Source organism: Glycine soja, chromosome 3, assembly GCF_004193775.1.
Source record: "Glycine soja cultivar W05 chromosome 3, ASM419377v2, whole genome shotgun sequence".
Lineage (NCBI taxonomy): Eukaryota > Viridiplantae > Streptophyta > Magnoliopsida > Fabales > Fabaceae > Glycine > Glycine soja.
Window position 1 is genome coordinate 40,658,771 of NC_041004.1, and position 12,588 is coordinate 40,671,358.

Consider the following 12,588-nt stretch of genomic DNA (forward strand, 5'->3'; position numbering starts at 1 on the left):
CCCAAACTAAAGGGCTACACATTCCGTCTACATGTAGTACAGCTCCCATCTTCACTTCCTTGGATCCAAAAATCAATCAAAACAAATACGACATTAATATGATGTTGCCAAGTCACAACACTACGAAAATGCCAAGTGCACAGCGTGTTTACTATTTGATGACAATGAAAGTTTTTTTTTAATTTATTTAAGAAATGATTGAAAGTTACTTGCATTATCATATGTATGGCAAAAAATCACTCAAAACTAATTATTAATTTTTAATTTAATTACCATAATTTATTATACATCCTTTACTCTGAATTTTAAGATATTTGTTAATTAATTTATGTATATTAAAAAAATATTAATTTAATCATTAGTATTAAATTTACTTATAATTATAAATTATAATATATTTTTTTAAAACCTCTAATGTATACGTGGAGACAGAATAATAGTAGTAAAACTTTTCGATCTCTAATTCTTATAAGAGAAAAAAGATACTATTAATTCATAGAATTTATTATGTATTTATGGATAAAAATAATTAAAATTATTTTGGTTAAAAAATCTTATAAAAAGACTCCTATTTGCTAAACAGAAAATCGATAAATAGCATGACATTAATTAAATCCAACTATTAAAACTTTTTTCCCCATTCATAAGACTTGATTAATTAATTGATGATAAATTTAATTTGTCTAGTTAATTTGAATTATTCTTGCGTGGCACGCTTCTGTGGATTGTGGTGAGCTGTTAGTTTTCTTTCCTTGAAATCGACATCAAGGTATCTTAATCCTCCAAGCATGCCACGCGTAGCATTACAAAATGTGAAGAAGGAAAAGATCAGTTCCTGTGAATGATAGCCTAATCAACAGAATAGAAAGAGTAAACAGTCAACGTACCTCTTGAAAAGTCAATACAGGTAAAACGTAGAAAATTCTAATCCTCCTCCATAATTATCTCGAACAAGCAACCCCTGCTTCCTCTATATATATCCCACACTTCCAGTTCCAACCATTCATTCCTTCCCCCACCAGTACTTAAACACAGTTTGCAAAGAGAGACTTCAGACTTCCAAAACATGAGAAAGTTGTGTTTTAACCCCAAAACGGAGTCGTTTGCTTTGGCACGCAGTTCTCCTTCTTCGCCACTATCCTTAACCTCAAGCCCAACGCTTCCGAGGCTGAGCTTTTCCGAACCTAGCAGCTTCCACGAAGATATTTTCATCGAAGAAGCTGAGGCACTGATACTCAAATGGAACCCAGACTCTTCCGCTTACGCAAAAGTCACTTCCCTCTTCTACCAAGACAGAAACGAAGCCAAACAATATATTAACTGTGTTAACCAGCTTCAGAAAACTATGCATTCGTTGCTCTCTCAGAACCTTTCCTCTGACAAACTCATCCTCGCTCATAACCTAATGCAGATTGCTATGAAGAGGCTCACGAAAGAGTTCTACCAGATCTTATCCATGAACCGCGCACACCTTGATCCTGAATCCGTCTCCGCCAGATCCTCTCGCACCTCCGCCAATTCCAGCGCCTCCGATTATGACGACGATTTTGCGGCGGAGGACGACGATATCCGCGCCGCCGGCGACTCTATCTCCGAAGTCGAGCAGGTTTCCTCCGGCGCCATGGCGGATCTGAAATTAATCGCTGACTGCATGATATCTTCCGGTTATGCGAAGGAATGCGTCAGCGTCTACATCTTAATTCGAAAATCTATCATCGACGAAGGAATCTACCGCCTCGGCGTGGAGAAACTTAGCTCCTCGCGCGCTAACAAGATGGATTGGGAAGTTCTTGATTTGAAGATCAAGAGTTGGTTAGAGGCGACAAGGATTTCCGTTAGAACACTCTTTAACGGAGAGAGAATACTCTGCGACCACGTCTTCAGTTACTCAGATTCCGTCAGAGAATCATGCTTCGCCGAGATTTCAAGAGACGGTGCCTCTCTCCTTTTCGGATTCCCTGAACTCGTTGCCAAAACAAAGAAATCTTCGCCGGAGAAGCTGTTCCGCGTGCTCGATATGCATGCTGTGGCTTCCGAACTGTTGCCGGAGATCGAGTCTATCTTTTCCTCCGATTACAACTCCGGCGTTCGTTCTCAATTCCTGGTTTCGCTTCAACGACTCACCGAATCGGCGCAAATCTTGCTCGCGGAGTTCGAGTCCACGATCCAGAAAGGCACTTCAAAGCCGGCGGTGAACGGCGGCGGCGTGCACTCGCTCACGATTCAGACGATGAATTACCTTTCAGTCCTCGCCGATTATCTCAACGTGCTCTCGGATATATTTCCGCGCGACTGGCTTCCACCGCAGAAGTCGTCATCTCTGCCGGAATCTTATTTATACAGTCCAGAATCTGATTACTCGGCGTCGACGCCGGCGCTGACGGCGCGTTTTGCGTGGCTGATTCTCGTCCTCCTTTGCAAGCTCGACGGCAAAGCGAAGCATTGCAAGGACGTTTCGCTTTCTTATCTGTTTCTCGCGAACAATCTCTGGTACGTGGTGGCCAGAGTCCGAAGCTCGAACCTGCAGTACGTGCTTGGCGACGATTGGATCCTTAAGCACGAAGCTAAAGCGAAACGGTTCGTTTCGAACTACGAGAAGGTGGCGTGGGGAGAAGTGGTTTCGTCATTGGCGGAAAATCCAGCCGCGGCGGAGGCGAGGGCGGTGTTCGAGAACTTCAACCGCAAATTCGAGGAAGCGTATCGGAAACAGAACTCATTCGTCGTAGCTGACAGAGAATTAAGAGACGAAATAAAAGGTTCGATCGCGAGAAGTATAGTGCCGAGATATCGCGAGTGGTATAATGTTCTTCTAGCTAAGGTTGGATCAGTGAGGGACTTGACGGCGACGGAGTACGTGACGTTTACCCCTGAGGATATTGAAAATTACCTCGTTAACCTCTTCTTTTTTGGAACCTCATCCAGTGCTGTATCGTCCTCGTCGGTATCGTCGTCCCCTCTCCGGCGTTGGAGTTAAGTGCACAGTTTGAACGGCGAGTTTTTTTCGCCCTCATTTTTCTTGATTGTAGTAATGAGTATAGAGTTTTGACATAGACAACAAAAGCTATACCGACTTTTTCAGTTTTCTGCGTGTGGTACACGTAAGCATGACTTCATCGTGTAGTTTCCACTTTTTACTTTCAGACTTTCATGATGTATACTTCTAAACCAAAAACTGGATAAATTCGTTATTTGTGTACAATAATATTTTGTCTAATTCATTAAATTAATATTATTATATTTATACGTATAAAAATATTAATATATTTATACAAATAAATCTGCGCACAAAAGAAAGTGGAGCTACTATTGATGTGCGTTTGTTTTCTTTCTTATCTCATTTCTATTTCATTTTTTCTTCTTATGTTTTCTTCATTATCTCATCTTATTATTTGAGACTAATTTAATAGTAATTTCATTAGTAGCTGAAATTTTAGGCTCAATAATATTTATTACCATATGTAATTTTATATCATCATAAAATGTGGATTTATTAAACCTAACTCAATCCTATATAATTGACTTCTAAGATTTGTTGAGGATTAAACATTTTAAGTGTAATGTTTGTAAAATTCGTTGTATACAAGTAATCCACAATAATAGATAACATAGGTTCAACAATACACATTATGATAAATTCTTTATATTTGAGTTTTTATTATTATCATATTATTAATATAAGTTATTTATCAATTTTTGTAAAAATTAATTTCTATCAAAGAACGTAACTAATTAGTTTTTGTGAGATCTTCTATTTAAATTATTTTTTTATTCATAAGATTCAAATATAAAATCTTATTCAAGAAGATCAAATTTAATATTATTCAACACAATAACTTGTTGATATATTAAAATGAATCTGAGTCTAATTTAATCTTATAAAATTACTTCACTTATATAAAATATTTTGACTTCATCATAGGAATATCCAACATAAAGCTTATGGCACTTTGGAAAATTGAATTTTAGAATTGTTATTGAGAATCTCTTTCCCTATATTTTTTTTCTTTTTTCCTTTGATATGCTCAAACTCATTTAATTATTGGTCTAAAACCTATTTGTACTGTAACCCTCAGATTTTGATTTTTTTTTTCGTGCAATCCTCCTCTCACTTGTTGGATTCATTTTTTTTTTTTTATAAAGTAATAAATTCAGCTGTTACTCAATGCCCAAGTATTTTAAATTTCAATTCCTATAGATACTATAACAACTCATAAAATATCAAACTATATAATTGTATTTTTTATTTAAATACCTTTATTCACACAAAAGTAGTTTATCATTCCTAATGTTTATTCACCTCAATTGGCTTTTACCTCAACTAAATAATTGCATTTATAATTTTTAAAAAATTGCTTTATCAACATTCGTCACAATTCACAGATTTTACGTTAACATTTTCTTCTTTAAAAAATTACGTAAAAATAGAAAATAAAACTACTATAATTGTACTTCTTCTTCTTAAAAAAAATAATACTAAAATTGCAATGTCGTTATCATCTTCGGTTCATTTCATTCAAGCGTTCGGTGAGGGGAAAATTCGTTGATAGGATTATAGGAACAAGCGGTTCACTTTTCTACCCTCTACATGATCTGATACTATTTTTAAAATATTTAATTGAAATTTTACAATTTTATTTTTATCATTAACTTATTATATAATTTTATAATATAAATTATAAAGCTTTTATTATTGATAATTTTTTTTCTTTATAAATTGTTGAATAACATTTTATAGACAACGTTTTTAACTTTCAATGAAAAGATTATAATTTTTTTAATTTTTTTTTTCATATTTCTCTTTCTCTTTTATGTCATTCACCTCCTTTTTCTTTTAGTTTATAAATGACAAAATGAGAATGAGTATCAGCCTCATAACAAAAGAAGAAAAATAACAGTTTAATGTTCAACAACCACAACTTTTTGTTCAACGGAAAACATTTTTGCGTCACAGGATTTAGAAAGACAGTGATTAATCATTATTATGATTGCGATTGCCACTTAAAGAGGAAACAAAAAAAAAACACGTAGTAATTTGAAGTAACGGACGAACAGAGGTCAGATGACGTGGAATTGTGAGTGAGGTTCATATATATTTTTACACTCTATTTTTTATATATTTATAGTTATCTTTGCATCTATTTCTTTCATTTTTTTAATTAAACACCTTTCATTTTATTTTATTTTTCACCTAATTCTTGTCACCTTTAAAGAAATTTGAGCTATTAGAAGGTAAGCGCTTATCTCGTATTAATTTTAGCAAAAAATATACATATTTTTAGATTAAATATTTTTTTGTCCATCACAATTTCAGAATTTGACTTTTAGGTCTTGTCAAGAAAATTCTACATTAATTATCTATTTATTTTATGTCAGCAATTTTAATTTTTGACATTAAATCATAATCACTAAGGTCTCTGTCTCTGGGCCTTCATCCTTCTCCACTTGAGTCTTCATCCTTCTCCACTCGGGAGCTTTATCCTTCTCCACTTGGGTCTTCGCCCTTCTCCACTTAGGCCTTTAGCCTGTATTTGGCCAATTTCAAGATTCTCATCATTCTCTCCTTCTTGGAAAACATTTGTCCTCAAATGTTCAGGATCATCACCAGGTTCAAGTATCACTTCCTTCCTTTTCTTGTTGGCTTGCTTAGGATAACTTTCATTCTTCTTTGCAATTTGCACCTTCACTTGGTCATACAATCTTTTCACATACTCAACTTTGACCTGTGCATCCTTATGCTGAGTCTCTTGGGGCTTGTTGTTGTAAGTTGGCTTGTTAGGCAATGAAGCTTCTAGAAGGAGATCAACTTGATGTTCTATGCTTCTTGAAGGTGACAGTCCATGAGGAATCTCCTTGGGAAAGACATCTTTAAATTCCTGCAATAAGGGTTGAACACTAGGAGAAACATAAATAGTTAACTGATTAGAATTATCACTCTCTCTCTCTTGTGTATCACTCTTTTCCTCGGGTGTATCACTATTCTTTTTCATATTCCTTTGTGGTGCCTCACTATTTTCTTTCTCTTGTTCTCTCTTTTCTCTCATCTGATTTGGTCATCACACACTTCTCTAGGGGATAGAGGTTTAAGAGTAAACGAGGAAGATTTGACTATTCGTCTGTAGGGCTCTTCTTTGTTACGGTTCAACAGACGTTGCATTTGTGTAGTCCACGCATCCAGAAATAAGCGCTGAGATTCGTCCAGTTGATGATATACACCACCATTGTCACCAGCTCTTGCCATGATTAAGGAACAAAGAATTTTGCAGTAAATTAAAAAAAAAAAATTCAGGACCTCACCACACTCTACTCACGTGTTTCTCTCTTTGATGGTAGTTCACTCGTGTTTGATGCTCTCAATATAGGCTTTTGTGTAATGTATTCCCTCTTGCCTTTTACCACTCGTGTTCCCTCTTAAGTTCCTAGATGGACCGAATTAGACACACAAGGTAATATAAAATAAAAGGAAAGACAATATAATTATCAGAGTAACAGATTTGATTTGGGATAACAACTTGGATTTGATTTGGATAACAGATTAAATTTGATTTGATTTGGATAAAAAAATTTGATTTGATTTGGATAATAGATCAGATTTGGATAACAAATTAAATTTAATTTGGATAACAAATATGATAACAGATAAGATAACAGATAGGATAACATATAAGATAACAGATGTGACCAGTAAACTTCAAATGCTCATAACTTTTGCTACGGTTGTCTGTTTGAGGCCCACTATATATCAAAACGCTCAGAATTCAGAGGAGAATCTAGATAAGGGGATTTGGTACACGATTTTCTGCCAAAAAAAAGCCTCTAACTTCCTCAATTTCGTGTTCAAAGATCAAACACCCCACTTTCTTTTCTTTTCTTTTTTCTTGTTTTCTTCTCTTTTATTTTCAAATTTTTGCAACTTTTTTTTTAACTTGAAATAAAACTCAAACAGTTTTTTTTTTGACACAAAGTCGGAAAGACACAAGAAACAAGAACAAAAACGTGACAAGAACAAGAACAAGAACGAAACAAAGACACAACAACAACGCAGCAAGACGCAAACAAGAAAACAAATAACAGAACAAGGACAAAACACGAACCTGGACAAATTACAAAGGAAAATAATAGGATAGGATAAAACCTGTATCAAGAGCCGAAGCTCTGATACCAGATGATGCGAACCTGAGTAGGAGCGGATCGTTTGATACAGGCTACGAAGGTTTGGATGACGCCACTTCCGGTGAAGGAAGATAAGTCAGGGTAGACGCCACTTCCGGTGAAGGAAGATAAGTCAAGATAGACAGACGCCACTTCCAGTGAAGGAAGATAAGTCAGGGTAGACGCCACTTCCGGTGAAGGAAGATAAGTCAGGGTAGACGCCACTTCTGGTGAAGGAAGATAAGTCTGGGTAGACGCCACTTCCGATGAAGGAAAATAAGTATGGGTAGACGCCACAAGGATTACCTTGACAAGTCTGATAATTGGTTCAACAAGGAACCCAGAGAGAAACTCTCACCAAATTTTATGAAAATGCCAAAAGTTTCTTTATTGAAAATAAAAATCAATACTTATAGTGTATCTGAACAAAAAGATAAAAATAGACATGAGTCTTCTAAACAGTTTGGGCCAAAATTAAAATAAATAAAAATTATAACTAAAAAACATATTTAACTTGGACCTTCAAATTAATCTGGGCCTTCAACAACAATTAATAGTTTTGATAGTGTCTTTGCCTTTGGGCCTTCATCCTTCTCCACTTGGACTTTCATCCTTCTCCACTCGGGGGCTTTATCCTTATCCACTTGGGCCTTCGCCCTTCTCCACTTAGACCTTTAGCCTGTATTTGGCCAATTTCAAGATTCTCATCACTAAGTATTAATTTATTTGATGTAATTTTATATCAATAGATACTTGATATGTATTGTGAAATAATTTTTTCAAACATAACTTATGTGTTATTATGTGGTTTCACGCAAAAGACATCATGTGAAGTATCACATAATACTCTTATAATATTACATGACATCGTGTTTTTTATATTATTTTTCTTTTTTAATCAATTTTTTACGTCAATTTTTTATTCATAAAAAATTTTGAAATTTGAATGTTTAATTCCTATAAAATTGCCATTGATAATGCCGTTGAATTTAGAGCTTGATCTTTTAATAAATATTTTATGTCCATTCAAATTGACATTAAACATTTTGTAACACATGTTTATGTACATAATAAACTTGAAAAATCATTGATTAAATGTCTATTTTGCTAACAAAAAAATATTAAACTTTCTAAAATTGATTACAAGAGTAACATTTGTGAGATAAAAAAAACTTCGTAATTTCTTATTGGAGGCATTGAACCTTATATTTTGCTATATTGATTAGCATTTGGCCAATAAGTTACCACAAAGCTTCCCCTTTAAAGTTGGTTTTCATCAAGAACCTAAGATGGGTCCTAAAAAATGATTAATATATGTTAGGTATGAATATTTATTTATACTAAAATATATTGAACAATGAGAATTCTCCAAAAAAAAAAACATTGAACAATGAGAATTGAGCAATAGGATTATTTATTTATATTAGTTTGTTGATTGGCATTTTGTTGAATGTCCAATATTAAGAGGAAAGTAAACATTTGGAGGAAAATATTAGTTAGAATAAATAATCATTATCTTGTCTTATCCCTGCACGAAATAATGTAAATTAGATGTTTAAAAGATAATTTATTTATAAAGCGCTTAACCAATCAATTACCAAATGTATTTACTAAAAAAATGATTAAATCGTATGTGTCATCTCCTAATACTCGAATAAAAATTGTTGCATCTTTTTTTTTAAAAAAAAATGTTGCCTTTGCTGGAGAACTACTATTGCAATTTGCAAACGAATGTTAAGCATGCAAGACAAAGGATAAAAAATACGAATCCTCTGGTTGACTTTTTCCTATCTCGAATACGAAATGGCATTATATTCTTTCACACCAAACCTAAATGCAAGATAAACGTTCACACATGTTAGTTGAAAAATCTAGCAACTCTTATGTAAAATATTATTACAAATAAATAAATAATTAAATAAAAAATCGTTTTAATTATCTCCTAATTTCTAGTGGCAACACATTCTCTAGTATATTCAGAATAGGATCCCAGTAAAATTGTACGAACATGTTGGTAGAATTAAACATACATTTTAAAAGAGTACAAAAATAAAATATTCGTTTTATTTTAATAATAACTATTAAACGCGTAAAATTATAAGTAACAAATAATTTGTTCACCTTTTATTTTTTGACAAAATTTGTTCAACTTATACTTCTTACAGATATTCCCTATAAAAAAATTATAGGTGACGAAATAATATGTTCAACTTATATTACTTAAAGATATTCCCTATATAAAAAAAGATATTTCTTCTTCATATTGCTATCTATGTGTAATAAATGCATATTGTCCGCAGAAATCCGGGAAGAGTATTTGGCTTCAAACTAGGGTTGTTAAAATCTAAACCTATTTAAAATAAAAATAAAAAATCACTCAAAGAAACCAAAAATCGAATCAAACCATATATTTTTTAGATTTATTTGGATTCGATTTGATTTGTAGTTTGTGTGTTTGAAATCGATCCAAATCAAACCCTTGTATTAATACTTATATATAATTTGATTTGTAACACTTGAGTTTTATGATATTTTATAATATTATGTATATAAAATTTATATAATATATATAATTTTTTTTCATATGACTTTTTTAAAATATGTTTGGTTTAAAATAAATAAAATTTTACAAATTTTTATTGTAGAAGATTTAACATATCAATAAGTTTCATAGATTCTTATCGATAATTTTTTTAATGTAATCTTATATAAAATATGAAAATAAAGTATATATATTTTAATGATAATATTTTAGTAAAAATCAAAAAAATTGAAGTGAACCAAACTACAAAATGTTGATTTTATTTTATTTAAATTTTATTTTAAATGAAAATTAAACTAAATCAAACTGCATATATTTTTTAAGTTTAGTTCAGATGATTTTTTCAATAAAAAATTAAATCAAACTAAGCTAAATCAATATTGGTTTGGTTTGATTTAAATTTTATTTTAAATGAAAATTAAACTAAACAAAATTGTATATATTTTTTAAGTTTAGTTCGGATGATTTTTTAATAAAAAATTAAACCAAACTACAAAATATTAGTTTGATTTGATTTAGGTTTTATTTTAAATGAAAATTAAACTAAATCGAACTACATATATTTTTTAAGTTTAGTTCAAATGATTTTTCAATAAAAAAATTAAACCAAACTACAAAATATTAGTTTGGTTTGATTTGATTTGAATTTTGTTTTAAATGAAAATTAAACTAAACATTAAATCAAATTGAACCAAATTATTATTGGTTTGGTTTGATTTAAATTTTATTTTAAATAAAAATTAAATCAAACTATAAAATATTAGTTTGATTTGATTTAAATTTTATTTTAAATGAAAATTAAAATAAACCAAACTGTATATATTTTTTAAGTTTAATTGGGATGATTTTTTTAATAAAAAATTAAACCAAGCTGAGCAACCGGCACCCCTACTTCAAACTAATGACTATCTTTTTGTGAATAATAAAACTAATGAGATAATTGCCACCTTCATCTATCTCAATTCTCATCTCCGGGTCGTTTCCAATTAGATTTTCAGCCTTTCAGGGTGCAATTATTCCAAGCATCAAGCTGATCTGCATGTCTTGTAACAACAAAATATATTTCTAATTTTTACACTAACAATAATAAATTAGAATAGGCAATTTTCTAAACTAGTTATGCCTCATCAAATGCTAAAAAATTTGTGCTCATCTTTATTCATTTTTAATCATAGGAATTTAGTTGTGATAATATATTGATTAATAGTTTTAACATGACTATAATTCGACAATTCAAATTCATTTTCAAAAATATTTAAATAGCTTGTTTTCTTAGTCGTTTCAGAATGGCCATTCTGAAACCCGCATTATGGAATATTTGTTCTAGAATGACCATTCCCCAAGCCTATTCTAGAACTCAACCCCCCACCATAACCCAAACCCACATCTACCAGAGAGGAATGAAAGAGGAAGCAAGCTGGGAGGAGGAGCAGGATTCTCTAAAGGAGAAAGGTGTTAAGGTTGGAGAGATGTGCTAATTCTTTAAGGGTAATAGAGTAATTTCAAGCAAAAGAGGGGGTGGGGAGGGGAGGGGTAGGATACACATAAGGAGGTGTAGGATTCAAGTCCCTGACTTATGTCCAAACAGTTTAGTGGCCAGTTCAACATTGGAAGGGGAGGATCAAATTATATGTTTCAGATTATTTAAACCTATTTGTTATAATAAATGTTTATTTTAATAAAATAAATAATTTTATATTTTTTATAATATATTTATTTTAATTTCTTTTATTTTTAAAAAAATTCAGTTCTCTATTTATTTTAAGAAAGGATTTGTTTCTTAAAAAAACACTTATAAAAATATATATATATATTTTTTTAAGTTTAAACCTATATGTCTAGCTTACACTAATCATTAACTATTCAATAACTTTTAATTAGATCATTTATGCTCAAAACACTTTGCTTGATTGAAAACACTTTTTACATTGATTCTACAATAAATTATATTAATCCAAAATTATTTAATAATTCATATACTTGAAAATTGATGTAATATTTTTTTTAAAAAAATTATACAAATATGAATTTAATCGACCCAAACACAATTATTATTGAAAATAAATTAATTAGTATATTTCTTCACAAAATTATTAGCCGAAATCATCTTTACTTCAATAAATTTAACACTTCTTTCTAAATTTAACACTAAGGATAATGTTAATTAAAAATACTAAATATTGTACAAAGACATTAATTTACTGTGAAAGAAAATGCACATCTTATAAAATGTCATCGCTGAGGTGAATTTATTTTACTTGTTTTAATTGTGAGTGAGCTAGACTGTGGTATTTTCATCCAAGATGTAAATCATGTAATTGATTGCCAACTTTCGTAACTTACAAAATTAACTTTCGTACAACATAATGGTTATAATATTATTAGCATTAAAATGAATAATATAACCCAAAAAATTAACATAATGATATTTTTTTATATTCACATAAATAAGAATTATTTAGCTGCAAAAAGATATAAGTGATCTCTATCCTAGACAAAAATGAATAATGTGATTCTCATTTAAAATTTTTACAATTTTTTTCTATATACAGTTATATTTTATATTATATAATTAATATTTAAACTATGATAAAAATAAAGTTTGATGCCGTTATTAAGGACCAACTCATGTCTTTTTTCCTGAAAGGACATAAATTCAATATAATAATTTTATTGGTGAATAATATTTAAATGACACTATAAATATTCTTTGAGAATTCATTTTATTCTTTTCAATTCACCTAAACTTTAACTTATAAAAAAGAAAAGAAAAAAAAATGGACTGTCATAAAAGGTTGGCGTGTGGAAATAGAGGAACGAATGAAGGGGAGGCAAGCCAACGAAGAAACAAACCAACGATACCAGTGAAGGGAGATTCCGCTTATGGTGCAAAGCAA

General features: G+C 31.1%; 1 protein-coding gene across 1 annotated transcript; it reads left to right on the forward strand.

Moving 5' to 3' along the window:
• The first annotated feature begins 918 nt into the window (after nt 1-918).
• On the forward strand, nt 919-3,237 carry LOC114407024 (exocyst complex component EXO70H1-like). The gene has a single exon (XM_028369935.1). The coding sequence runs from the start codon at nt 1,067-1,069 to the stop codon at nt 2,972-2,974; it is 1,908 nt and encodes a 635-aa protein (XP_028225736.1). The 5' UTR covers nt 919-1,066; the 3' UTR covers nt 2,975-3,237.
• The last annotated feature ends 9,351 nt before the right edge of the window (nt 3,238-12,588 follow it).

Bases quoted from the DNA above. Each gene is read 5' to 3' on its own strand.
- LOC114407024 (XM_028369935.1), top strand. From the start codon at position 1,067: ATGAGAAAGTTGTGTTTTAACCCCAAAACGGAGTCGTTTGCTTTGGCA.